Source organism: Diaphorina citri, unplaced genomic scaffold, assembly GCF_000475195.1.
Source record: "Diaphorina citri unplaced genomic scaffold, Diaci psyllid genome assembly version 1.1 scaffold95, whole genome shotgun sequence".
In the NCBI taxonomy this organism is placed as follows: domain Eukaryota; kingdom Metazoa; phylum Arthropoda; class Insecta; order Hemiptera; family Psyllidae; genus Diaphorina; species Diaphorina citri.
This window is the reverse complement of record NW_007377532.1, coordinates 53432-79114: the sequence shown is the minus strand read 5'-3', so window position 1 is coordinate 79114 and position 25683 is coordinate 53432. Positions and strand designations below refer to the sequence as shown.

The window sequence follows — 25683 nt, the reverse complement described above, 5'->3', positions numbered from 1 at the left end:
TATATAGTTTTAACCTTATACCTACCCTCTTTCTGTGATCTCCTCTAGTCTTCTGTGTTCAGTGTACCTCGTTTAGTGTTTAGTGTTTCCTGTAGCCCTGATGATGGAGGGAGTGCCTCCGAAACATGTCGGCTTTTAATAAATAAACTGTAATAATTCTTTGAAGTTCTGCAAAATATATCTGCCTTTTTGGTTCTCCTTATCAAGTTGACCCACAGAACTTATATATAATGACTGCTGAAACCCTCCAAGAGAAAAACACCGATCCCGTCTGTATAAGAGAGAAGGCAAGGAGGAAGAAGAAGAGCTATTACAAAGTGCGAAATTTTGTTGTGGAATCAGCCCAAGTATTATTCTTTAGCACCAGCTTCCTCTAGGATTTCTGGGATTCAATTTTTAACCAGCCTAGTTAGCTTGCTTGGTAGCGCGTCTGCCTTGTAAGCGCTAGGCCGCGGGGTCGAGTTCCGCCCAGGGTAGATTTTATCCTGAACGGATACTGTTCGTTCTCGGAACGGCTGGCTTTCTCCTATTCTGTCTTCCTTCTCTCTAAGACCTTAGCGGTTACAGTCCCCTTTATCAAACCTAGGGTAGAGCGCCAGTCTTGTACGCGCTAGGTTGCGGGTTCAATTCCCATGTGGGGCTTTATTCTAAACAGATAAGGTTCGTTCTCCGAACGTCTAGTAAACACCTGTCCTTCTCTCTTCGATTTTTAGACTATAAGACGTCTCAGTAGTGAAAAAAAAGTACGGAAACAATTAATATAAATAAATAGGTACAGAATTCACATAACTTGGGGACGATATTTAGCAAGGAATATAGAACTTACATATTAGCTAGGACCAGGTACTTCAAGCAGGTGGTTCTCCGTGGACTACCAGACTCATCATAGTTCTTGAACGCCTCAAAGAAATCCGTGTGAGCTTTCTCAAATTCTCCCTCCCTCAGATGCATCTTACCTCCACACTCTGGAAATTAAGATTTTTTTTTTTTTTTTATTTGATAGAATCATCGTATTACTTTATTCAACTCTCCAACTGTACCATTCCTGTTCCGTCCTCACACTCAATCAATCTCAACTTCTTCCTCGAACCTCTCATTCTCATTGAAATCGCCCGCACCACCGATATTTCAACTTTCACCTTCAGCCATCCCAATACCCACGAATACGACTTCGCCCACTTTTCACTTAATCTTCTTGCAGTATGTTTCAAAAAACTGCCATACTCCACTCCTAACGCACCATCACATGAAATTACAATGGTAAACTCATTAGGTATAGGTACCTATTCCTTTATTCCATTACTCTTTAATTTATTAGTATTGAATTCTAAATGAAACTGGTGCTAAAGAATATCACGTGAGCTGATTCCATAGATTGAAGAATAGAATAGAATATACCTTGTTTATACTACCAGCATAGGACTGAAAAGTCCCTTTACTCCCGCAGTCTAAACAAGGTCTTATTTATTTGATTGGTAATAACATTACATTTTATGGAACAATGTTCAAGACCTGTTTATTTTATTTTTTTTTATTTATTTATTTTTTTTTTTTAAAGGACAAGTTTAGATTGACATTAACATACATAAGACATTTACTACACACATACATAAGACAGAAGGGGAAAGAGAGGACTAAAATGTATTCCTTCTCGGAACGGCTGGCTTTCTCTACGATCTAATGTACTATACCTTCTCCAGTCTAAATAAAGCACGGGGTATACTAATTGACCGAACGATAGTAAGGTGTGCATTTTAACTCGACAGTTTTGCATTTGTTTTAGAATATAGAATAGAATAGAATATACCTTCTTTATCCTGCCCGAATAGGACTGAAAAGTCCCTTTACCCCAGCAGTCTAAACAAGGTCTCGTATATTATTTTGATGGGTTAAAGAATAATACATACAACTAACAATTCAGTAAAAAGACCTTGCTTAACTAGAAAAATGTTTGTTTCGCTTAGATGTTTGTTTCGCTAAAACTCGCGACTGCCTGGTCCGATTTTGATGAAATTTGGTACAGAAGTTTCTTGAATCAAGACAAGTCGGTCGTTTTTGGGGTCCCAGAACTGAGCGGGTCCATTTTTGGTCTGCCGAAATTTTCCTTCCAATAGATGAGTCATTTTTATAAACCCTTCTGTTATTTTATTATTATTATTTTATTTTTTTTTTCCTGCAAAATACTTACCTAACGCCATCCATATGATGAACCGTAGCCAGGTTAGAACATTGAGGTTCGCCATGAGCTCTATATTGAAGAAGATAGACAGTCCTGGTACAAATGGAACCAGAGGGACTTTGAACCGGAGACCTTCCATGTTCTGCTCATGGGCCTCGATGACGAATAAACCTATAGGGTAATAATAATAATAATAGTGCTTATTTATACTGCTCGAATAGGACTGAAAAGTCCCTTTACTCCAGCAGTAGGCTACTACTATTATTGTGGTCAAACTCTCAAATTATATGAGGATAAAATTCCATACCTAAGTTTGATCAAGGGTGGGGTGGTAGAGAATGCCATAGGCATTAACCCCACCCTTGATCAAACTTTATTTTGTATTTATATGTATATATGTTACCATCTGTTAATAAAGTTTGATCCAATTGTGTAATAATAATAATCATACCTCGGCTGGGATTGAACCCACGCCCTCCTGTTTACCAGGCGAGCGCCTTGACCACTACACCACCGAGGTAGGTAGAATAGTAAGATTACAGAATAGAAAAGACAGATTACAGATGAAAACTTGACTCCTTTTTTTTCAATGGAGCAGTTGCAAATGGGTAAAAATTATTGATAAATGGTCGATTCCTATGTAAAAAGTTGTAAAAAATTTAAATCTGAGGTCAAAACTCCGAAAAAATAAATGTAAAAGCTCGAAAATTCAATTTTCATTTTCCGTTCAAATGAAAGAATTTAAAGATGTGTGACGTCAGACTTCAGGCAGTTGTCTCGCTAGGTAGCGCCAGTATGCAAGCACGCTGGCGGAGGAGCAGAAAGAAATGCGCAGAAACACAATAGTGTGCTACCTGCAAGGGAGCTTTGCTCGGGACAGTTGATGTGACGTCATCGTGTACGCGCGCGTATGCCGTGACGTTAGAGTTCAAGATTTACCGGTATATATTTTTTTTTTTTTAATCGAATTATCTCGGGATCTAGAAGTCGTAGAAGAAAAAGAAAAAAATCCGTTGTTCCTCATTTTTCCTGCTCTTTGACTTTAAAACATCACCCAAGTAAGCACAACTGTTCTATTAGGTTCGTCAACATTTCTGTGTCAATCGCGCCGATCACTCCTAGGTCAATTCTTTCTTTGAATAATGATGTGTGACGTCAGACTTCAGGCAGTTGTCTCGCTAGGTAGCGCCAGTATGCAAGCACGCTGGCGGAGGAGCAGAAAGAAATGCGCACAAACACAATAGTGTGCTACCTGCAAGGGAGCTTTGCTCGGGACAGTTGATGTGACGTCATCGTGTACGCGAGCGTATGCCGTGACGTTAGAGTTCAAGATTTACCGGTATTTTTTTTAATCAAATTATCTTGGGATCTAGAAGTCGTAGAAGAAAAAGAAAAAAATCCGTTGTTCCTCATTTTTCCTGCTCTTTGACTTTAAAACATCACCCAAGTAAGCGCAACTGTTCTATTAGGTTCGTCAACATTTCTGTGTCAATCGCGCCGATGACTCCTGGGTCAATTCTTTCTTTGAATAATCTTTATTGGGTCAATTTGAATCACTTCTCTTTTTTCCCTCAATTTGATTAAAAAAAGTGTTGCCCATTACGGGAATCGAACCCCGAACCCTCACCTCGGATGACACCCATGATGAGTGGATGAGGGATGGCAGACTTGATGTGTAGAGATTGCTCGTACAGTTTCTTGAGCTTCTTGTTATTTTTCTGTGCCGTGTACATTTGTATTTCCAGAGCATAGATTTCCAACAGCTGCGTACCTTTCTTCAGGTCATCTTCACCATCATCAGTCTGTGAGAGTAATATAAGACATTTGTTAGGCAGAGGGTAATACTAATGCTTGATTAAAAAGTAGGGCTCACTAAAAAAAGGGGCCTTTGTACGAAGGTTGAGATTCCTATTAAGCCTAATATCTAACAAGCAAATTTTGCTTTAGGTTTGAAAATGATTTAAAACCTAAAGCAAACAGCTGCGTACCTTTCTTCAGGTCATCTTCACCATCATCAGTCTGTGAGAGTAATACAAGACATTTGTTAGGCAGAGGGTAATACTAATGCTTGATTAAAAAGTAGGGCTCACTAAAAAAAAGGGCCTTTGTACAAAGGTTGAGATTCCTATTAAGCCTAATATCTAACAAGCAAATTTTGCTTTAGGTTTGAAAATGATTACCTACAAATTTTCATCAAAATCTGACTGATTGGGCAAACTTCAAAAGAGCTACTCAAAGGGCTCTGAAGGCTTAATTAGAGCTTTTTGGAGCCTGGCCTACAGGACAGGAGAAAAACAGAGCCCTGGTAAGATTTAAGTTCTACACCTTTGTTGAGATTCTATGCCCCTACTTACTTGACAAGATTGGTGCAGTTGTTTCAATATTCTTGACAGTTTGTTGAAGTCTTCACGATCAAAATATAACTTGCCCAGTTTGGTGTTGGTTTTAAACCAGAGCCTGTCGTTCTTAGCATCCTTGAGGGCTTCTAGAGTAGTTTCATAGAAATCTTGTAATAATTCCATCTGGAAGAGAAGAGAAAGTGGAAATTAATATTGCTGCAGAGCTTAGAGAAATAAAATCAAAATTTTGTTAACATTAATTCTGGTCAGAAATGTTATTTGTTGACTGGACTAAATTTTACAAACTCACTTGGACTTGAAGCAATGAACTCTGGATCCAAAGTCTATTGTATTGACTAGGCTGCACTAATAAGGTCTACCTATTACTAAATAAGGGAATTAAAATTGCAAGATTACAAATGACTTACATTTTTGGAGGTAGAAATATAATCTAGAATAGAATTGATTGACTTTTCACTATAGTTTCTAGTGACAGCACTCTTAATGTACAGAAGAAGTTGCTTGTAGCGGGACATCATCTCTTTGTAATTACTCTGTAACAAAAGGCAAGGTTTCAATTGTTTGTGAGATACTTCAGTTGTAACATTGTGAAGGTTATGTGTAGCAAAGTAGCAAAACTGTAACTGTTTTCTGGGATTTTCCTGAGAGAGCTTTTACACCCAACCACTATTGTTTTTCTTTCTTCAAGGAAATTATTTTCAGTGTGATTTCTCAATTATTTAGCCTTAAGATACCATGTTTTTCAAATCACAAGCTTTTTATTTTATTTCCCGTGTTTTAGTGTTAAATGTTACCGATATACGTGCTTTTTCGTTAGTGTTTCGTAAAATATTGACATATTTATCCACCTGATGATGATCCAATGATCGAAATGCGCATCATGTAATTGTAAGTAAAAAACATGGTATCTTAAGGCTAAATAATTGAGAAATCACACTGATTGATCTCAGGTACCATAAGCGTTGTACAAAACAATACAGAAATTATTTTACGAGGATTTTAAATAGTACTGGATTTTGTGGTTATGTCTTACCAATTTAAAATTGATTTTGATCATTTGTTTGAGAGCCTTGAAACCCCACTCTCCTCTCTCTCCACTCTCAAGGTCCAATACTTTCTGGAATGACTGTAATGCAGCTTTGGGGTCATCTTCTTTGAGAGCTTTTGAATTGTAGTATTGGTTCTCTAGATCAACATCAGGTTCCGAGTTACTATCTTCTGAATATTCCTGTGAACAAAACAAGATCAAAAGTTTGGTGTTGGATTGGAGAGATGCTGGAACTTGAATGGAACTCTTGAGACATTATTTCAGACACACACATTGGCTCATGAAATGTTTCCTTAATCAAAGCTGGTAAAGAAGTGCTCAAAAATAAATAAAAACTGATCGTGCAATATTTGTTTTGGTACATTATTATGCTATTACAACAGCAGTCCTTTGAGAAAGCAAGAACACCTTAACCCCCAAGACAGTCTCCTGTTCGGAGAAACTTTGAGCTTAGGTCCAAGGAGGTACAGCAGCCTTGAAATGTCTACAAATAGGACCAACATGGAGTAAAGATTTTACGAACTCTTCCTCTGAGCCTAGATTGTGAGAGAAGTAGGTATACGTTAAAGTGTTGCACCTATCGCTTTTAAAGAAGGTCATTGGTGAAAACAATTTCCTCTTCTCTCTACCATAAAAAGCTAGTTTTTGGACAGTGCAAAGTGTTTCTGTCATCTCCAAAGTGGTTTATGCTTGAAATGTCCACAAATGGGACCAACATGGAGTAAAGATTTTACGATCTCTTCCTCTGAGCCTAGATTGTGAGAGAAGTATACGTTAAAGTGTTGCACCTGTCAGCTTTTAATACAGAAGGTCATTGTGAAACAATTTTCTTTTCTCTCTACCATAAAAAGCTAGTTTTGGACAATGCAAAGTGTTTCTGTCATCCCCAAAGTGGTCTAGTTGTTCTGTAGTACCAGAGTTCACTTACCAAACCATAATCCTCTTCTTCATCGCACATAAAAGTATCCTCGCAGTCAGACATGGTTCACCACGAATTTTCCGTGATTTTCCTGATCCACCTGTAATAGCTTTTCCAATTTTCCGATGATTAAAATTCCTTCAAGAAGTTACGGGATTTCCGATTTTCTCATTTTTTGATTTTTCCGAGAAATTCCAGAGTTCACTTACCAAACCATAATCCTCTTCTTCATCGCACATAAAAGTATCCTCGCAGTCAGACATGGTTCACCACGAATTTTCCGTGATTTTCCTGATCCACCTGTAATAGCTTTTCCAATTTTCCGATGATTAAAATTCCTTCAGGAAGTTACAGGATTTCCGATTTTCTCATTTTTTTGATTTTTCCGACTTTTCCGAGAAACCAGAAATCACCTTATCGTCCCGAAATCGAAGAGAGAAGGAAGACAGGATAGGAAAAAGCCAGCCGTTCCGAGAACGAACATTATCCCAATCAGGATAAAATCCGCCCCGGGCGGGAATCGAACCCGCGGCCTAGCGCTTACAAGGCAGACGCACTACCAACTAAGCTAACTAGGCTGGTACACAAGACATTAATATTCTTATTCTTAGTTGTTTTATCATACCAAACTCAGTAAGATCGGTACTTTGTGTTAGTTTTTCCTTTTGGACCAATGGGATTTATAGGCAGCTTACAAAGATTCTTTGATATACCATGTACTATAACAGGACATATACATAGGTTGTTCAAAACTTTCAGAAGTTACTCTCAAAGTTTAAATCCTAGAACATGATGGTCTGAAATTGTAGCGAGTAAAACAACTAGGTAGCCAGCCTAGTTAGCTTAGTTGGTAGTGCGTCTGCCTTGTAAGCCCTTACTTTTTTACTTTCCTTATCCTATAGGAAGGAAAGTAATGTAATCGGGTCAAATTTTCGATGGTCAGTTTTTAGTGTCAAAATACTTTTTGAGGTCCCTAGAGCCTGATAGGAAGGGGAAGGAAAGTAATGTAATCGGGTCAAAATTTCGATGGTCAGTTTTTAGTGCCAAAACACGTTTTGAGGTCCCTAGAGCTTAAATCCAAAGTTTCAGCCATTGGTCCGTGTGTGTGTCTGTCTGTCTGTCTGTAAACAAAATATCTCGAGAACGGTAAGAGCTAGAGACTTGAAATTTGGTATGTAGTTGTCAAATGTGGCAAGGATGCGACACGAAACTTTTGGTTAAGATCGGTACAACGGTTGGCGGCATTTTACCGCTTTTTGGCGGTTTTCGGTGTAATTTAACAATATCTCGGGAACGGTATAAGTACAAGCTAGAGACTTGAAATTTGGTATGTAGTTCACAAATGTGACAAGGATGCAACACAAAACGTTTGGTTGAGATAGTTGCTACGGTTGGCGGTATTTTGTCCGCTTTTTGGCGGTTTTTTACCGTTTTTTGGTGGGTTTCAGCTATAGGTACCGACTAAACGGTTAGAGATATTGTAAAAGTTTGGCTATAAGGACAAGAACACCCAAAATAAGCATCATTCAATAGGATGAGGAAAGTCGTGTGATGTTCACACCAGATTTTTTTTAAATAGGTACAGAATTTACATAACTTCGGGACGATATTTAGCAAGGAATATAGAACTTACATATTAGCTAGGACCAGGTACTTCAAGCAGGTGGTTCTCCGCGGACTACCAGACTCATCATAGTTCTTGAACGCCTCAAAGAAATCCGTGTGAGCTTTCTCAAATTCTCCCTCCCTCAGATGCATCTTACCTCCACACTCTGGAAATTGAGAATGGTAAACTCATTATAGGTACCTTACACAATCATTAGTAATGCCATTATTTCCAAGTAATGATGATGAAAAATCAGAAAATCCGGAATTCCATCATTAGTAATGACATTACTAATGATCATGTAAGGTAGGTACCTATTAGGTTAGTATTGAATTCTAAATGAAACTGGTGCTACAGAATATCACGTGAGCTGATTCCATAGATTGAATAATAGAATAGTAAGATTACAGAATAGAAAAGACAGATTACAGGTAAAAACTTGACTCTTTTTTTTTCAATGGAGCCGTTGCAAACAAGTAATGATGATGAAAAATCAGAAAATCCGGAATTCCATCATTAGTAATGACATTACTAATGATCATGTAAGGTACCTACCTATTAGGTTAGTATTGAATTCTAAATGAAACTGGTGCTAAAGAATATCACGTGAGCTGATTCCATAGATTGAAGAATAGAATAGTAAGATTACAGAATAGAAAAGACAGATTACAGATGAAAACTTGACTCTTTTTTTTTCAATGGAGCAGTTGCGAATGGGTAAAAATTATTAATAAATGGTCGATTCCTATGTAAAAAGTTGTAAAAAATCCAAATCAAAACTCCGAAAAAATAAATGTAAAATGTTATGAAGTTTTGTACAAAAAGTTACACTATGTAATATAGTAGATGCTTCTGTGTTTAGGTACCTACCCTCATTAGACATAGGTAGATATTATTCATGTCATCAGTATTTGTATTTGTTGTGCATTCCACATTATACCTGTTGAAAATTTGCTACTATTTGGAACATATGTAGGTACTCCTATTATTTTGTTCAGTGGTGTTTTGGGCATTTAAGCTAGGGTAGCTGTGCTCAACATACATTTCTTTTTCCCCACAAGTAATACCTACTTATTGGGTTGGAGTAAAACCACCTTTGGAATTTTCATCATATTAGGGAATTTTAGGAAAACACAGACACCAAGGGTTCAAAAATGGTGTGATAGCACTTGTTTCAAGTTTAGCTACCTTAGATCCATCTTGCTATCTTCAGATCAAATTCAACGATTTAAGCTAGGGTAGCTGTGCTCAACATTAATTTCTTTTTCCCCACAAGTAATACCTACTTATTGGGTTGGAGTAAAACCACCTTTGAAATTTTCATTATATTAGGGAATTTTAGGAAAACACAGACACCAAGGGTTCAAACATGGTGTGATAGCACTTTTTTCAAGTTTAGCTACCTTAGATCCATCTTGCTATCTTCAGATCAAATTCAATAATATGGAACAAGCTGCACTTGATCCAATATAAAGTAATATGGAACAAGCTGCACTTGATCCAATATAAAGTAATATGGAACAAGCTAGACGTAAGGAGACGGAACGTATGCGTGACGGATAACTTCGTAAAGTTCATTATTAATCATTTCAGTTTGGATTTGTTATAAAGTTTGCATAAGGACATAAAGGGTTAACTTAACAATTTAAAACAAAGTCAGCATTGATTCATAGGGTTAACCAAAGCCTAGCTATTAACATGGCCTGAGACTGAGACAATCATGAATCTAATCTCATCTTGAAATTACCATTCCTAGAAGTTACATTACAATAAAATGGGAGCCTACCTTACAAAATTCCTACGTGTTTCGTTTTAACTTTTAAAACTGCCTTTCATTTTAACTTTTAAAACGTTGTTTCATTGTAACTTTTAAAACGTAGTTTCGTTTTAACTTTTTTTTGTCTCTTTGAGTTTTTTCTGTGGTTGTTCCAGCGTTCTATTTCCTCTCATTGGAAGAAAATTTCGGCTGGACAAGTAGATTTGTCAAAAGACATAGAGGTACATCAATCCACACGGCACTATAAAGATAGGCAGAAAAAAGATATTCTTTCTTTATTCTGCTATAACCATTCAGCTAGAGCTGAAGCTACAAAAACAACTCTATTAAGAACTGCCGGCCCTTATTTATGTTCAGCCAATATTTCTACCCCTTACATTAGGTTCAGCTAAGATTTCTACCTCTTCATCTTACATGAAAATATAGATTTTTTTTTACGATTCCTGGAATAGAACCTGGGACCTTCTGCTTATCAAGCAAACGGGTTCGTAGAATCAACCGCGTTACCACTGGATTATTTATGTCCCCTTCAATTTCATTCCCCTTGAACCAAAATTGGTGTCCAAAATAACGCCACTTCCGCAAGGTAGGGAAAGTCTTTCACGTAGGGAACATATCTCATTGTCCAGTGAGGTAGGGAACACATCAAATCATTCGGTTGTGTAGGGAACACAGTTGGTACGTCCTGTGCTGTAGGGAACATCAACAGCTGCGTACCTTTCTTCAGGTCATCTTCACCATCATCAGTCTGTGAGAGTAATACAAGACATTTGTTAGGCAGAGGGTAATACTGATGCTTCATTAAAAAGTAGGGCTCACTCGAAAAAAAGGGCCTTTGTATGAAGGTTGAGATATTAAGCCTAATATCTAACAAGCAAATTTTGCTTTAGGTTTGAAAATGATTACCTACAAATTTTCATCAAAATCTGACTGATTGGGCAAACTTAAAAAGAGCTACTCAAAGGGCTCTGAAGGCTTAATTAGAGCTTTTTGGAGCCTGGCCTACAGCACAGGAGAAAAATGGAGCCCTGGTAAGATTTAAGTTCTACAACTTTGTTGAGATTCTATGCCCCTACTTACTTGACAAGATTGGTGCAGTTGTTTCAATATTCTCGACAGTTTGTTGAAGTCTTCACGATCAAAATATAACTTGCCCAGTTTGGTGTTGGTTTTAAACCAGAGCCTATCGTTCTTAGCATCCTTAAGGGCTTCTAGAGTAGTTTCATAGAAATCTTGTAATAATTCCATCTGAAAGAGAAGAGAAAGTGGAAATTAATATTGCTGCAGAGCTTAGAGAAATAAAATCAAAATTGTGTTAACATTAATTCTGGTCAGAAATGTTATTTGTTGACTGGACTAAATTTTACAAACTCACTTGGACTTGAAGCAATGAACTCTGGATCCAAAGTCTATTGTATTGACTAGGCTGCACTAATAAGGGGACTAAATTTTACAAACTCACTTGGACTTGAAGCAATGAACTCTGGATCCAAAGTCTATTGTATTGACTAGGCTGCACTAATAAGGTAGGCTTGAGCCAAATTACTTGCTAAAAAAGTAAATCTACCTATTACTAAATTAGGGAATTAAAATTGCAAGATTACAAATGACTTACATTTTTGGAGGTAGAAATATAATCTAGAATAGAATTGATTGACTTTTCACTATAGTTTCTGGTGACGGCACTCTTAATGTACAGAAGAAGTTGCTTGTAGCGGGACATCATCTCTTTGTAATTACTCTGTAACAAAAGGCAAGGTTTCAATTGTTTGTGAGATACTTCAGTTGTAACATTGTGAAGGTATGTGTAGCAAAGTGAGCAAAACTGTAACTGTTTTCTGGGATTTTCCTGAGAGAGCTTTTACACCCAATATCCCATCAGGATAAAATCCGCCCCGGGCGGGAATCGAACCCGCGGCCTAGCGCTTACAAGGCAGACGCACTACAAACTAAGCTAACTAGGCTGGCAAGTATATCCTTAATATCCTATAGATACCTATCTAAGGTGATATTGCTACTGAATGTGATGATACCTTTGATATTTCCTTTTCGATAGCTTTTGATTAAGAACAAGTGGCGTAGCGTGGCCTTACTCCAATTGTAGGGCGGACACTAATTTCTATCACAATATCTATCTAATAAGAATACAATAATTTTTTAAAGTCAATATTTAAGGGTATTTGAGTGGAATTTTTGAGTGTATGGCCGCCATACACGCCCTACATGGACGCTACGCCACTGTTAAGAACTATTACTTGAACAACCGACCTGGTTGCTTTAGTAAGAGTTCTCAGCTTTCTGAACACGAGACAAACACGCCCTACATGGACGCTACGCCACTGTTAAGAACTATTACTTGAACAACCGACCTGGTTGCTTTAGTAAGAGTTCTCAGCTTTCTAAACACGAGACAACCAAGTTTGGGAACTAAGAAGGCCTAGCACCTAGGACTATTATAAAAAACTAGAAAAAGACTTTCAATATTTTTGTCAGGTATTAACGTCGTTCACAACGGTAGGTACCTTTTATGACTGGACTTGGACTCGAACCATTAACTTCCAAACCCGAGGTCCATCGCCTTAACCATTACACTCATAAGGTCTGGGACCATTGGATAGCTCATGGTAGTATGACACAAGGCACCTAGGACTATTATAAAAACTAGAAAAAGACTTTCAATATTTTTGTCAGGTATTAACGTCGTTCACAACGGTAGGTACATTTTATGACTGGACTTGGACTCGAACCATTAACTTCCAAACCCGAGGTCCACCGCGTTAACCATTACACTCATAAGGTCTGGGACCATTGGATAGCTCATGGTAGTATGACACAAGACATTAATATTCTTATTCTTAGTTGTTTTATCATACGAAACTCAGTAATATCGGTACTTTCTAGTTTGGTATTAACCTATCATTTGGATATCTATTGCACATTAATTTTGGTAACGAAGATCTTTGGATTTAGAAGAAATAAAATCGTTTCACTTCCCGAAGCATTTTATCTTATAATACTGGTGAAACACTCTTTTTTTTCAATCCTGGCTCTTCCTTAAATTAATCCTAGTTTGACCGTGGATTCCTTGGTTGTGGAATGTTGTCCTAGTCCTTAGAATACTGAAAGCTTACTAGTCCTTGGAATGATAAAGGTCCTTTTCAATTTGAATGAAGCAATGAAGACGTCTAAGCGTCTGTATAAGAGAGAAGGCAAGGAGGAAGAAGAAGAGCTATTACAAAGTGCGAAATTTTGTTGTGGAATCAGCCCAAGTATTATTCATTAGCACCAGCTTCCTCTAGGATTTCTGGGATTCAATTTTTAACCAGCCTAGTTAGCTTGGTTGGTAGCGCGTCTGCCTTGTAAGCGCTAGGCCGCGGGGTCGACTTCCGCCCAGGGTAGATTTTATCCTGAACGGATACTGTTCGTTCTCGGAACGGCTGACTTTCTCCTATCCTGTCTTCCTTCTCTTTTCGATTTTGGGACCATAAGACCTTAGCGGTTACAGTCCCCTTTATCAAACCTCTTGGAAAAAAAACAATAGGTACGTAAAACAATCAAACAAAGTCAATGATATAATACCTGGGTTCTAATATTTCTCAGCAAGTCCTCTATGTGTTCTCTAATGAAGGGATCGTCCATAATGTTCTGCCTATGTTCACGTAGGATAACTTCGAAAGCAGCGATGTCGTTGTTTTGATACGAGGATACCAGGTTGGTCATAGCCAAGATTTCCGGATCGTTCTTGTAGGGCTTGGCCTCTTGTGAGTCGAACGGGTTGATGCCAGACTTCATTAACCTGGGAGAGGGGGAGAAGAAAAGGACCAAACAAAGTCAATTCAAGAGGAGGATATTAATGATATCTGGTCAACCTTGTAAGCTTCGAGGGTAGAGCGCCAGTCTTGTACGCCAGTCTAGGTTGCGGGTTCAATTCCCATGTGGGGCTTTATTCTAAACAGATACGGTTCGTTCTCCGAACATCTAGTAAACTCCTAATCCTCTATCCTGTCCTTCTCTCTTCGATTTTTAGACTATAAGATGTCTCAGTAGTGAAGAAAAAGTACGGAAACAATTAATATAAATAAATAGGTACAGAATTTACATAACTTCGGGACGATATTTAGCAAGGAATGTTGTAGGGCTTGGCCTCTTGTGAGTCGAACGGGTTGATGCCAGACTTCATTAACCTGGGAGAGGGGGAGAAGAAAAGGACCAAATAAAGTCAATTCAAGAGGGTGATATTAATGATATCTGGTCAACCTTGTAAGCTTCGAGGGTAGAGCGCCAGTCTTGTACGCGCTAGGTTGCGGGTTCAATTCCCATGTGGGGCTTTATTCTAAACAGATAAGGTTCGTTCTCCGAACGTCTAGTAAACACCTGTCCTTCTCTCTTCGATTTTTAGACTATAAGACGTCTCAGTAGTGAAAAAAAAGTACGGAAACAATTAATATAAATAAATAGGTACAGAATTCACATAACTTGGGGACGATATTTAGCAAGGAATATGAAACCTAGAGGTTTTCTAGCTCGGTGTTTCTTTTACAACCAATAGAGCGGACACATATTTATATTTACCTTTCGAGAATTAGCACAAACACACATTTCGTATCACGTAAAAAGAAACAGAGGGCTCTTTTCTTCTTGAACTAAAACAGGAGAGAAACGTTTCAAAAAACGATAAAACACTTTTCAACTTGGATCACTAGGCCGATAGTTGGAAACTGAAAATTTCCCGACTGAAATTGGAGGATAAATAGGATCCAAACAGAAAATAACAAGCTTTAAATATGAGCTTTCTCAAGTGAAAAATTTATTTTCGTTTTGTCTCGTTTTGGGAAAAAATGGAAACTACACACTTTTGTTTTGATACGGGAAAATACGATGTTTTTTTTATCCTTCTTTTTCCTTTTTTTTTTCTTATATTTAAGGGTATTTGAGTGGAATTTTTGAGTGTATGGCCGCCATACACGCCCTACATGGACGCTACGCCACTGATAAGAACTATTACTTGAACAACCGACCTGGTTGCTTTAATAAGAGTTCTCAGCTTTCTAAACACGAGACAGGAGTCAACAAGATACCGGAATCTGCTAAGGAGAGTAGCACCTGTAAAGGAAACAGAAGGTGTTTTGTTAATGAAGCAGTGGACCACACCGTGCTCTCATATTTGGACAGCATTAAAAGAACCATCCGTAAGGGGAATTGCGTTTCGGATGGTTCTTTTCTGTTTAATGCTGTTTATTTCGACTTTTTTTGAACCGACCATTTTTTATAACCTTATCCAACGGTTGTTTTTACCCTAAATTTGACTTATTTTATCTTAAAAATACTCCGGAGATCGCACCTAGGACTATTATAAAAACTAGAAAAAGACTTTCAATATTTTTGTCAGGTATTAACGTCGTTCACAACGGTAGGTACATTTTATAACTGGACTTGGACTCGAACCATTAACTTCCAAACCCGAGGTCCACCGCGTTAACCATTACACTAATAAGGTCTGGGACCATTGGATAGCTCATGGTAGTATGACACAAGACATTAATATTCTTATTCTTAGTTGTGTTATCATACAAAACTCAGTAATATCGGTACTTTGTGTTAGTTTTCCTTTTGGACCAATGGGATTTATAGGCAGCTTACAAAGATTCTTTTATATACCATGTACTATAACAGGACATATACATAGGTTGTTCAAAACTTTCAGAAGTTACTCTCAAAGTTTAAATCCTAGAACACGATGGTCTGAAATTGTAGCGAGTAAAACAACTAGGGTAATATCGGACTTTGTGTTAGTTTTTCCTTTTGGACCAATGGGATTTATAGGCAGCTTACAAAGATTCTTTGATATACCATGTACTAAAACAGGACATATACCTAGGTTGTTCATAACTTTCAGAAGTTACTCTCAAAGTTTAAATCCTAGAACATGATGGTCTGAAATTGTAGCGAGTAAAACAACTAGGTACATAACTACATAGTTTCAAACATTGAAATATGTAAAACGAAGAATTGAAACCTAGAGGTTTTCTAGCTCGGTGTTTCTTTTACAACCAATAGAGCGGACACATATTTATATTTACCTTTCGAGAATTAGCACAGACACACATTTCGTATCACGTAAAAAGAAACAGAGGACTCTTTTCTTCTTGAACTAAAACAGGAGAGAAACGTTTCAAAAAACGATAAAACACTTTTCAACTTGGATCACCACTAGGCCGATATTTGGAGGATGACAATTTCCCGACTGAAATTGGAGGATAAAAAGGATCCAAACAGAAAATAACAAGCTTTAAATATGAGCTTTCTTGAGTGAAAAATTTATTTTCGTTTTGTCTCGTTTTGGGAAAAAATGGAACTACACACTTTTGTTTTGATACGGGAAAATACGATGTTTTTTTTATCCTTCTTTTTCCTTTTTTTTATATTTAGTATTTTAGGCGGGCCTTCGCGGGCCGCAAAAATGAGCTCGCGGGCCGCGGGTTGGACAAGCCTGACCTAGAGGGAAATTTTAAAAACGGAGGTCTTGATGTCCGGAAATAGAAGAGAGGAGAGCAAGATAGAGGAAAGAAAGAGTCGTTCCGAGCACGAACATTAACTGTTTAGGTTAAAATCCGCCTCGGCCGGGTGGGAATCGAACCCACAACCTAGCGTTTACAAGGTAGACTACCCTCCAAGCTAACTAGGTTGGCTATAGAGAAGTTTGAGAGAGGAATATGTGTGTACTAACATTCTTATCGAAGATCTTATCGTCTCGAAATGGAATAGAGAAGGAGAACAATATAGAAAAAAAGTCAGCCGTTCCGAGAACAAACCTTATCTCAAACCAAAAGTAATATACAAATACAAAGAGCTTGTAGGGCTTGGCCTCTTGTGAGTCGAACGGGTTGATGCCAGACTTCATTAACCTGGGAGAGGGGGAGAAGAAAAGGACCAAATAAACTCAATTCAAGAGGAGGATGCCAGCCTAGTTAGCTTAGTTGGTAGTGCGTCTGCCTTGTAAGCGCTGGGCCCGGTCATGGCCGAGGTACTCAGAGTATAACATGCGCGCGCAGTCCATACAGGGTTACTGCAACCAAAGCATACAAAACAACATGTTACTAGAGGATTACTAGAAGTAAAGCAAAGGTACTTGTCATGATCAGATTTGAGAATAGGTCTAATGCTTTTATGTCTAGGACTCAAGGGGCACTCTCCAGAAGTACGCATGGCCGAGGTACTCAGAGTATAACATGCGCGCGCAGTCCATACAGGGTTACTGCAACCAAAGCATACAAAACAACATGTTACTAGAAGTAAAGCAAAGGTACTTGTCATGATCAGATTTGAGAATAGGTCTAATGCTTTTATGTCTACGACTCAAGGGGCACTCTCCAGAAGTACGTACCTACCTACATAGACATAATTATACATATTATTCTACAATAGCTGAGTCTCATAGGAAGCAATACAAAAGTTTCTTGTAATATTCCGTGTCTCCAAATAAAGTTTGGTACTTTAAAATGAACCCTTCATTCTACAACCACATAATTATCTACAGAAATTTATTACAGTACCTACATATTTGTACACAAGTTGTAAAGTCAAACAAGACTTCTACTTCAGCAAGAACTTGTAACAATAACAATGAAGGAAAACAGCTGGAAAGTATCGCGGAGACATTGAAAGAAATAATCAATATCCCAAGCATCACATCACGCACATGGCTGTAAACATAACTCATACAAATGCTTTGAAACCTTGTAATTTATTTCCCCATTCAATATTTTCCCCTCCTCCTTCGTTTTTACTTTGATTGTTTTGTGTTCTTTATGGAAAGCTGAAGATTACAGAATCGAGTTATCCTTTGAGATAAACCTGCCATTCCTTTGTTTTGAGGATTTGTTTTATCCGAAATAAAATTAACCAGAGTCGTGCTGACGAGAGATGTAGGCGAAAGACATAAACCCTTTCCTTCTTCCTGTTCTTCTTTTTTTGGAGAGTTTTGATAGAGGGAACTGTAACTGCCAAGGACTCTTATCGTCCCGAAAGCGAAGGGATAAGGAAGACAGGATAGGAGAAAGCTAGCCGGGACCTTCTGCATGGTAAGCAAACGCTTTACCACTCGCGGAATCCGACTCACGGAAAAATCTAACAGCCTAGGGTTAGCTTGGAGGGTAGCGTGTCTGCCTTGTAAGTGCTAGAGGTCGAGGGTTCGATTCCCGCCTGGGGCGGATTTTTATCCTAAATAGATAAGGTTCATTATCATTATCAGACGGTTGGTTTTCTCCCATCCTGCCTTCGGTCTCCCTTCTTTTTCGGGACGATAAGATCTTAGCAGTTACAGTTCTCTCTATAGAAACCACTTGAAAAATAAAATGAAATCAAAACACCCTTGATTATCTTTATGTATTATCTGATCCACATTGTCTTATTCTTCTTATTAAAGTGTCACGATCCTGTTCATAAAACAGTATAAAAGTAAGAATGACCGAATTACAAGAGAGGTAGCAAAAAATTAAAAAATCAATATTAGTCTGGTGTTTTGTAAACTTCTGTTAACAAACCTACTACGTCAAGTATATCCTTAATATCCTACAGATACCTATCTAAGTTGATATTGCTGCTGAATGTGATGATACCTTTGATATATATTATCCTTTTCGATAGCTTTTGATTAAGAACAAGTGGCGTAGCGTGGCCTTACTCCTATTGTAGGGCCTGCCTTTTTGGTTCTCCTTATCAAGTTGACCCACAGAACTTATATATAATGACTGCTGAAACCCTCCAAGAGAAAAACACCGATCCGCGATCCCGTCATATAAACACACAACTTCTGCCTTCACTTCTCAAGCAGTAAAGAGAGAAGTAAATACAGCAGGACGAGTAGCAGGAGACAGGGCTGAATGTAAATGAGGCACGGATGGGGAACAAAAAACTCAGAACATACATTTTCTTATAAATGGTATACCCACCCGTATAAGCAGAGCTTGTGCCACGGATGGGGAATAAAAAACTCAGAGCATACATTTTCTTATAAATGGTATACCCACCCGTTGTTACAGTTGTCTCCATTAAACTTTAACAGAAATCATCCCTAAAGGGGATCAAACTTCCTCCCTAAAGGGAATTTGAAACGTTTCATACCTGATCTATACGGCCTCGTACTGTGTTGTCTAGAATTAGAGAGACAAGTAGAGATTCCACATCTGAAGTCTCGATGTTCAACTGCCGGGAAATGAACGGGATGTGAATCCGAGTGTATGGTTTAATGAGCTTGATCAGGACCTAAGGGGAGAGAGAATAGGGATTCATTAAATAAATGCCAAAACCAAATATCAGCCCAAAGCAACCAAATATCAGCCCAAAGCAATCCCTAGGCCTGATTGAGTGATTAACAGACTGATAAAAACGCCGATTTGATAAGGAGAACCAAAAAGGCAGATATATTTTGCAGAACTTCAAAGATATTTTGCTTTATATTTTGCAGAGATTCCACATCTGAAGTCTCGATGTTCAACTGCCGGGAAATGAACGGGATATGAATCCGAGTGTATGGTTTAATGAGCTTGATCAGGACCTAAGGGGAGAGAGAACAGGGATTCATTAAACATTAAATAAATGCCAAAACCAAATATCAGCCCAAAGCCCTAGGGAGAGATTCCACATCTGAAGTCTCGATGTTCAACTGCCGGGAAATGAACGGGATATGAATCCGAGTGTATGGTTTAATGAGCTTGATCAAGACCTAAGGGGAGAAAACATGGAATCATTAAACATTAAATAAATGTCAAAACCAAATATCAGCCCAAAGCAATCCCTAGGCCTGATTGAGTGATTAACAGACTGATAAAAACACCGATTTGATAAGGAGAACCAAAAAGGCAGATATATTTTGCAGAACTTCAAAGAAGTTCGAAGTTCTGCAAAATATAAAGCAAAATATCTTTGATGTTCTGCAAAATATATCTGCCTTTTTGGTTCTGCTTATCAAGTTGACCCACAGAACTTATATATAATGACTGCTGAAACCCTCCAAGAGAAAAACACCGATCCCGTCTGTATAAGAGAGAAGGCAAGGAGGAAGAAGAAGAAGAGCTATTACAAAGTGCGAAATTTTGTTGTGGAATCAGCCCAAGTATTATTCTTTAGCACCAGCTTCCTCTAGGAATTTTGGGACTCAATTTTAACCAGCCTAGTTAGCTTGGTTGGTAGCGCGTCTGCCTTGTAAGCGCTAGGCCGCGGATTTGGTGTTGGATTGGAGAGATGCTGGAACTTGAATGGAACTCTTGAGACATTATTTCAGACACACACATTGGCTCATGAAATGTTTCTTTAATCAAAGCTGGTAAAGAAGTGCTCAAAAATAAATAAAAACTGATTGTACAATATGTGTTTTGGTACATTATTATGCTTGAAATGTCCACAAATGGGACCAACATGGAGTAAAGATTTTACGATCTCTTCCTCTGAGCCTAGATTGTGAGAGAAGTATATGTTAAAGTGTTGCACCTGTCAGCTTTTAAAGAAGGTCATTGGTGAAACAATTTCCTCTTCTCTCTACCATAAAAAGCTAGTTTTTGGACAATGCAAAGTGTTTCTGTCATCTCCAAAGTGGTCTACCTAGTTGTAGTTCCAGAGTTCACTTACCAAACCATAATCCTCTTCTTCATCGCACATAAAAGTATCCTCGCAGTCAGACATGGTTCACCACGAATTTTCTGTGATTTTCCTGATCCACCTGTAATAGCTTTTCCAATATTCCGATTTTCCGATGGTTAAAATTCTTTCAAGAAGTTACAGGATTTCGATTTTCTCATTTTTTGATTTTTCCGAGAAATCAAAAATCACCGTCCGCCGGCTAGGATACAACACATGCGCAGTACGAATGCGCAGAACTTTGAAATAGATTGCGCAAGGAGGATAAAAGTTTATGGATAGCTGGAAGAGATGGAAAGTGAAGCTCAAAGCAGCGTCCACACTTTTTGGTCGATCGACAAGTCAACATTTATTTTATTTTTCAGGTGATTTATTTTGTATGAAAACCCGTATTGTGATAGTCTTTAAATACTTGGCACATACCAGTACTGTATATTTTGTAGATAAAATCAAGCTAAAACTTGGAACTTACTTCGTTCGGTTTATTTGGCTTCACTTTAAGTTTATCCACCCCGCAGAACTTTGAAATAGATTGCGCAAGGAGGATAAAAGTTTATGGATAGCTGGAAGAGATGGAAAGTGAAGCTCAAAGCAGCGTCCATACTTTTTGGTCGATCGACAAGTCAACATTTTTTATTTCATTTTTCAGGTGATTTATTTTTTTATAAACACCCGTATTGTGATAGTCTTTAAATACCTATTTGGCATATACCAGTACTGTATATTTTGTAGATAAAATCAAGATAAAACTTGGAACTTACTTCGTTCGGTTTATTTGGCTTCACTTTAGGTTTATCCACCTCATGTATCGTCTATTTTTCACCTCCTCGAGAACAAAACAGGGTGGCCAACAAAAAAAGGTTTTTTGTCTCTGTTTGGCAAGCCTGCTTATTTTTCTTTTTTGGAGAAAGAAAAACGAGAAAAACAGAAGAACGCGGCCAACAAAAAAAGGTTTTTTGTCTCTGTTTGGCAAGCCTGCTTATTTTTCTTTTTTGGAGAAAGAAAAACGAGAAAAACAGAAGTCAGAAGAAGCCTTGAAGAAATCCAGAAGTGAATTTTCTTTTCTTTTTCCTTTAAAGTTCAAAGTTGTCTTCAAAGTTCACTGTCCTTTTCTTTTAAAAGTTTAAAACAGAAGTTTCTCTAATGGTTCAGCTTCACCTGGCCAACAAAAAAAGGTTTTTTGTCTCTGTTTGGCAAGCCTGCTTATTTTTCTTTTTTGGAGAAAGAAAAACGAGAAAAACAGAAGAAGTCAGAAGAAGCCTTGAAGTAATCCAGAAGTGAATTTTCTTTTCTTTTTAATGTTCTCTAATATAATACCTGGGTTCTAATATTTCTCAGCAAGTCCTCTATGTGTTCTCTAATGAAGGGATCGTCCATAATGTTCTGTCGATGTTCTCTAATGCATTACCTGGGTTCTAATATTTCTCAGCAAGTCCTCTATGTGTTCTCTAATGAAGGGATCGTCCATAATGTTCTGCTCACCTGTGTTTCAGTTTCTGCAGATAAAGCAAACTTGATGTGTGTCTAACTAGCAGGAGTAGAGAAGTTCCTAGGTTCATTTTGTTTCACTTGTGTGATAGTAATACTGATATTAGATTAGAAAAACATGTCTGCTCTACCCAGAAGAATAGCTTCACCTGTGTTTCAGTTTCTGCAGATAAAGCAAACTTGATGTGTGTCTAACTAGCAGGAGTAGAGAAGTTCCTAGGTTCATTTTTTCACCTGTGTTTCAGTTTCTGCAGATAAAGCAAACTTGATGTGTGTCTAACTAGCAGGAGTAGAGAAGTTCCTAGGTTCATTTTGTTTCACTTGTGTGATAGTAATACTGATATTAGATTAGAAAAACATGTCTGCTCTACCCAGAAGAATTATAAAGGAAACCCAACGTCTCATGCAAGAACCGGTTCCAGGGATTAGTGCTGTACCAGATGAAAGTAATGCCAGGTAGGTAACAGAAGAACAGATAAAGCATGTTCCAAACAGGGAACAAAAGATAACGTACAGAACCACTCTCATTCATAGTAAGTTTGTGAGTGAAGTGAACTATATTTATGTAGTCATCTGACCAGGGATTAGTGCTGTACCAGATGAAAGTAATGCCAGGTAACAGAAGAACAGATAAAGCATGTTCCAAACAGGGAACAAAAGATAACGTACAGAACCACTCTCATTCGTAGTAAGTTTGTGAGTGAAGTGAACTCTATTTATGTAGTCATCTGGCCAGGGATTAGTGCTGTACCAGATGAAAGTAATGCCAGGTAACAGAAGAACAGATAAAGCATGTTCCAAACAGGGAACAAAAGATAACATACAGAACCACTCTCATTTGTAGTAAGTTTGTGAGTGAACTATATTTATGTAGTCATCCGGTACTCTTGTTGATAACCCCTAAAATATTTGCTGCTTTGATTGCAACAGTTCATCTATCATTCATTTAATTTCTTTTGTTTCAGATATTTCCATGTCATTGTCACAGGACCCGAAGATTCTCCGTTTGAAGGAGGTTTGTTCAAGCTAGAGTTATTCCTTCCCGAAGACTACCCAATGTCTGCTCCCAAAGTTAGATTCATTACTAAAATATACCACCCAAACATTGATCGATTAGGTAGAATTTGTCTGGATATTTTGAAGGATAAGTGGAGTCCAGCATTGCAGATAAGAACGGTACTATTGTCAATTCAAGCATTGCTGAGTGCACCCAACCCTGATGATCCTCTAGCGAATGATGTTGCCGAACTGTGGAAAGTCAATGAGGCGGAAGCAATTAGAAATGCAAAGGAATGGACACGTAAATATGCCATGGATAATTAAAGCTTAATTGATGAAACCAGGGACTATTCATTTCAAACAGAAAGGTTTGGCAGTTAATAATGAATTACGTATCAAAAGGGTTAATATAATATATCAAGCTATATGCTACTCCTGTGGAATTGATACATTACAGCTCACTTGATTTGACTTGAATTAAAAATATGCCATGGATAATTAAAGCTTAATTGATGAAACCAGGGACTATTCATTTCAAACAGAAAGGTTTGGCAGTTAATAATGAATTACATATTAAAAGGGTCAATATAATATATCAAGCTATATGCTACTCCTGTGGAATTGATACATTACAGCTCACTTGATTTGACTTGAATTAATTCGTACAGTTTCTTGAGCTTCTTGTTATTTTTCTGTGCCGTGTACATTTGTATTTCCAGAGCATAGATTTCCAACAGCTGCGTACCTTTCTTCAGGTCATCTTCACCATCATCAGTCTGTGAGAGTAATATAAGACATTTGTTAGGCAGAGGGTAATACTAATGCTTGATTAAAAAGTAGGGCTCACTAAAAAAAGGGGCCTTTGTACGAAGGTTGAGATTCCTATTAAGCCTAATATCTAACAAGCAAATTTTGCTTTAGGTTTGAAAATGATTTAAAACCTAAAGCAAATAGCCAATGGAAAAGCAGAATTTTGAATTTGGACGAATCATATTGAAATATGGAATTGTAAATACTTTTCCATACTTTGGTGATTTAGGGCACTGGTAAGATTTAAGTTCTACACCTTTGTTGAGATTCTATGCCCCTACTTACTTGACAAGATTGGTGCAGTTGTTTCAATATTCTTGACAGTTTGTTGAAGTCTTCACGATCAAAATATAACTTTCCCAGTTTGGTGTTGGTTTTAAACCAGAGCCTATCATTTTTAGCATCCTTAAGGGCTTCTAGAGTAGTTTCATAGAAATCTTGTAATAATTCCATCTGGAAGAGAAGAGAAAGTGGAAATTAATATTGCTGCAGAGCTTAGAGAAATAAAATCAATATTGTGTTAACATTAATTCTGGTCAGAAATGTTATTTGTTGACTGGACTAAATTTTACAAACTCACTTGGACTTGAAACAATGAACTCTGGATCCAAAGTCTATTGTATTGACTAGGCTGCACTAATAAGGTTGGCTTGAGCCAAATTACTTGCTAAAAAAGTAAATTTCATAGAAATCTTGTAATAATTCCATCTGGAAGAGAAGAGAAAGTGGAAATTAATATTGCTGCAGAGCTTAGAGAAATAAAATCAAAATTTGTTATGAAGTTTTGTACAAAAAGTTACACTATGTAATATAGTAGATGCTTCTGTGTTTAGGTACCTACCCTCATTAGACATAGGTAGACATTATTCATGTCATCAGTATTTGTATTTGTTGTGCATTCCACATTATACCGGTTGAAAATTTGCTACTATTTGGAACATATGTACTCCTATTATTTTGTTCAGTGGTGTTTTGAACATTTAAGCTAGGGTAGCTGTGCTCAACATTAATTTCTTTTTCCCCACAAGTAATACCTACTTATTGGGTTGGAGTAAAACCACCTTTGGAATTTTCATTATATTAGGGAATTTTAGGAAAACACAGACACCAAGGGTTCAAACATGGTGTGATAGCACTTGTTTCAAGTTTAGCTACCTTAGATCCATCTTGCTATCTTCAGATCAAATTCAGCCTTTAGATTTATTATTATTCATATTGGTAAATACAGAAAAGAGGATATTTGTGTTACCTGTTAAATATTAAATAATTATTATATTTAGGTAAGTAGGTACTTATTATAACAATAGCCCTAGCAGATTTCAGAATATTGTCTCTGCCTAAAGACAATTATTTTCAGAATACCAAGATGGATAGATGTGGGCTTTTGATACATCTGCCTTTTCCCTCTATTTATTCTTATTTTGTAAATAAATATTAAACAGCAGAGTATATAAAGAGAATATTCAAATAGATAGGTAATTATTATTTTTTACCATGCTTTGTATCAGAAATTGTTTTCACTTTCCTTTTAGATTGTGGAATGTGGTCGTTTGCCATTGGTTCATCAGCTTACTTTATGCAAGGAAGATACAAACTACCAGTCTGTTTTTGGTGATAGAAAATATCCTATGTTCATCAGCTTACTTTATGCAAGGAAGATACAAACTACCAGTCTGTTTTTGGTGATAGAAAATATCCTATTTACTCTAGCAAGAAAGCTCAATTGCTCATTTTAAAGGTCACAGTTTTACTCTCCTTTGTTAGCAAAACCCCATTTTTTCAGACAATGAAAGTCTGACCTGGACACGAATGTTGCTAATGGTGATGATCTACCAATTAATTTATTACCCATGCCAGGTCCA

The 25683-nt window shown here is 37.5% G+C and overlaps 4 protein-coding genes and 2 long non-coding RNA genes across 7 annotated transcripts in view; 2 read left to right on the top strand and 4 right to left on the bottom strand.

Annotated features, from left to right (window-relative positions):
• The window catches only part of LOC103524349 (COP9 signalosome complex subunit 2), a gene marked incomplete in the record, with an annotated part of 22880 nt that extends 2114 nt beyond the window's left edge, over positions 1–20766 (bottom strand). The window contains 7 exon segments of the mRNA XM_026833475.1: positions 827–965; positions 3807–3981; positions 4534–4701; positions 4947–5072; positions 5573–5767; positions 6716–6919; positions 20717–20766. Coding sequence (XP_026689276.1) covers positions 827–965; positions 3807–3981; positions 4534–4701; positions 4947–5072; positions 5573–5767; positions 6716–6769 — 857 coding nt within the window.
• On the bottom strand, positions 10596–12512 carry LOC113473934 (COP9 signalosome complex subunit 2-like; the record flags this gene model as incomplete). Its single annotated transcript, XM_026833463.1, has 4 exons — positions 12480–12512; positions 11505–11630; positions 10970–11137; positions 10596–10637 (listed from the first exon to the last, which is right to left on the bottom strand). Coding segments are annotated over exons 1-4 (369 nt in total), but the record flags the coding sequence as incomplete, so codon positions are not given.
• LOC103524362 (COP9 signalosome complex subunit 2-like) lies at positions 13454–24274 on the bottom strand. The gene is made up of 8 exons (XM_026833462.1): positions 24107–24274; positions 23652–23787; positions 23193–23260; positions 19515–19613; positions 19326–19445; positions 19013–19153; positions 14462–14532; positions 13454–13685 (listed from the first exon to the last, which is right to left on the bottom strand). The coding sequence occupies exons 1-8, from the start codon at positions 24272–24274 to the stop codon at positions 13454–13456; spliced, it is 1035 nt and encodes a 344-aa protein (XP_026689263.1).
• Positions 21083–22148, top strand: LOC113473943. The gene is made up of 2 exons (XR_003395720.1): positions 21083–21173; positions 22018–22148. It is a non-coding gene; the product is annotated as an uncharacterized LOC113473943 (long non-coding RNA).
• On the bottom strand, positions 21594–22243 carry LOC113473940. The gene is made up of 2 exons (XR_003395716.1): positions 22162–22243; positions 21594–21682 (listed from the first exon to the last, which is right to left on the bottom strand). It is a non-coding gene; the product is annotated as an uncharacterized LOC113473940 (long non-coding RNA).
• On the top strand, positions 22248–23651 carry LOC103524350 (ubiquitin-conjugating enzyme E2 N). Of its 2 annotated transcripts, XM_026833478.1 has the most exons (3): positions 22248–22468; positions 22978–23316; positions 23495–23651. In XM_026833478.1, exons 1-3 carry the CDS (start codon positions 22371–22373, stop codon positions 23511–23513), a joined length of 456 nt encoding a protein of 151 aa, XP_026689279.1. In that variant the 5' UTR covers positions 22248–22370; the 3' UTR covers positions 23514–23651. The 2 variants fall into 2 exon arrangements, with proteins under 2 accessions (XP_026689279.1, XP_008487583.1); XM_008489361.2 differs by lacking the exon at positions 23495–23651 and having other exon boundaries at positions 22978–23469.
• Positions 24275–25683: the final 1409 nt, after the last annotated feature.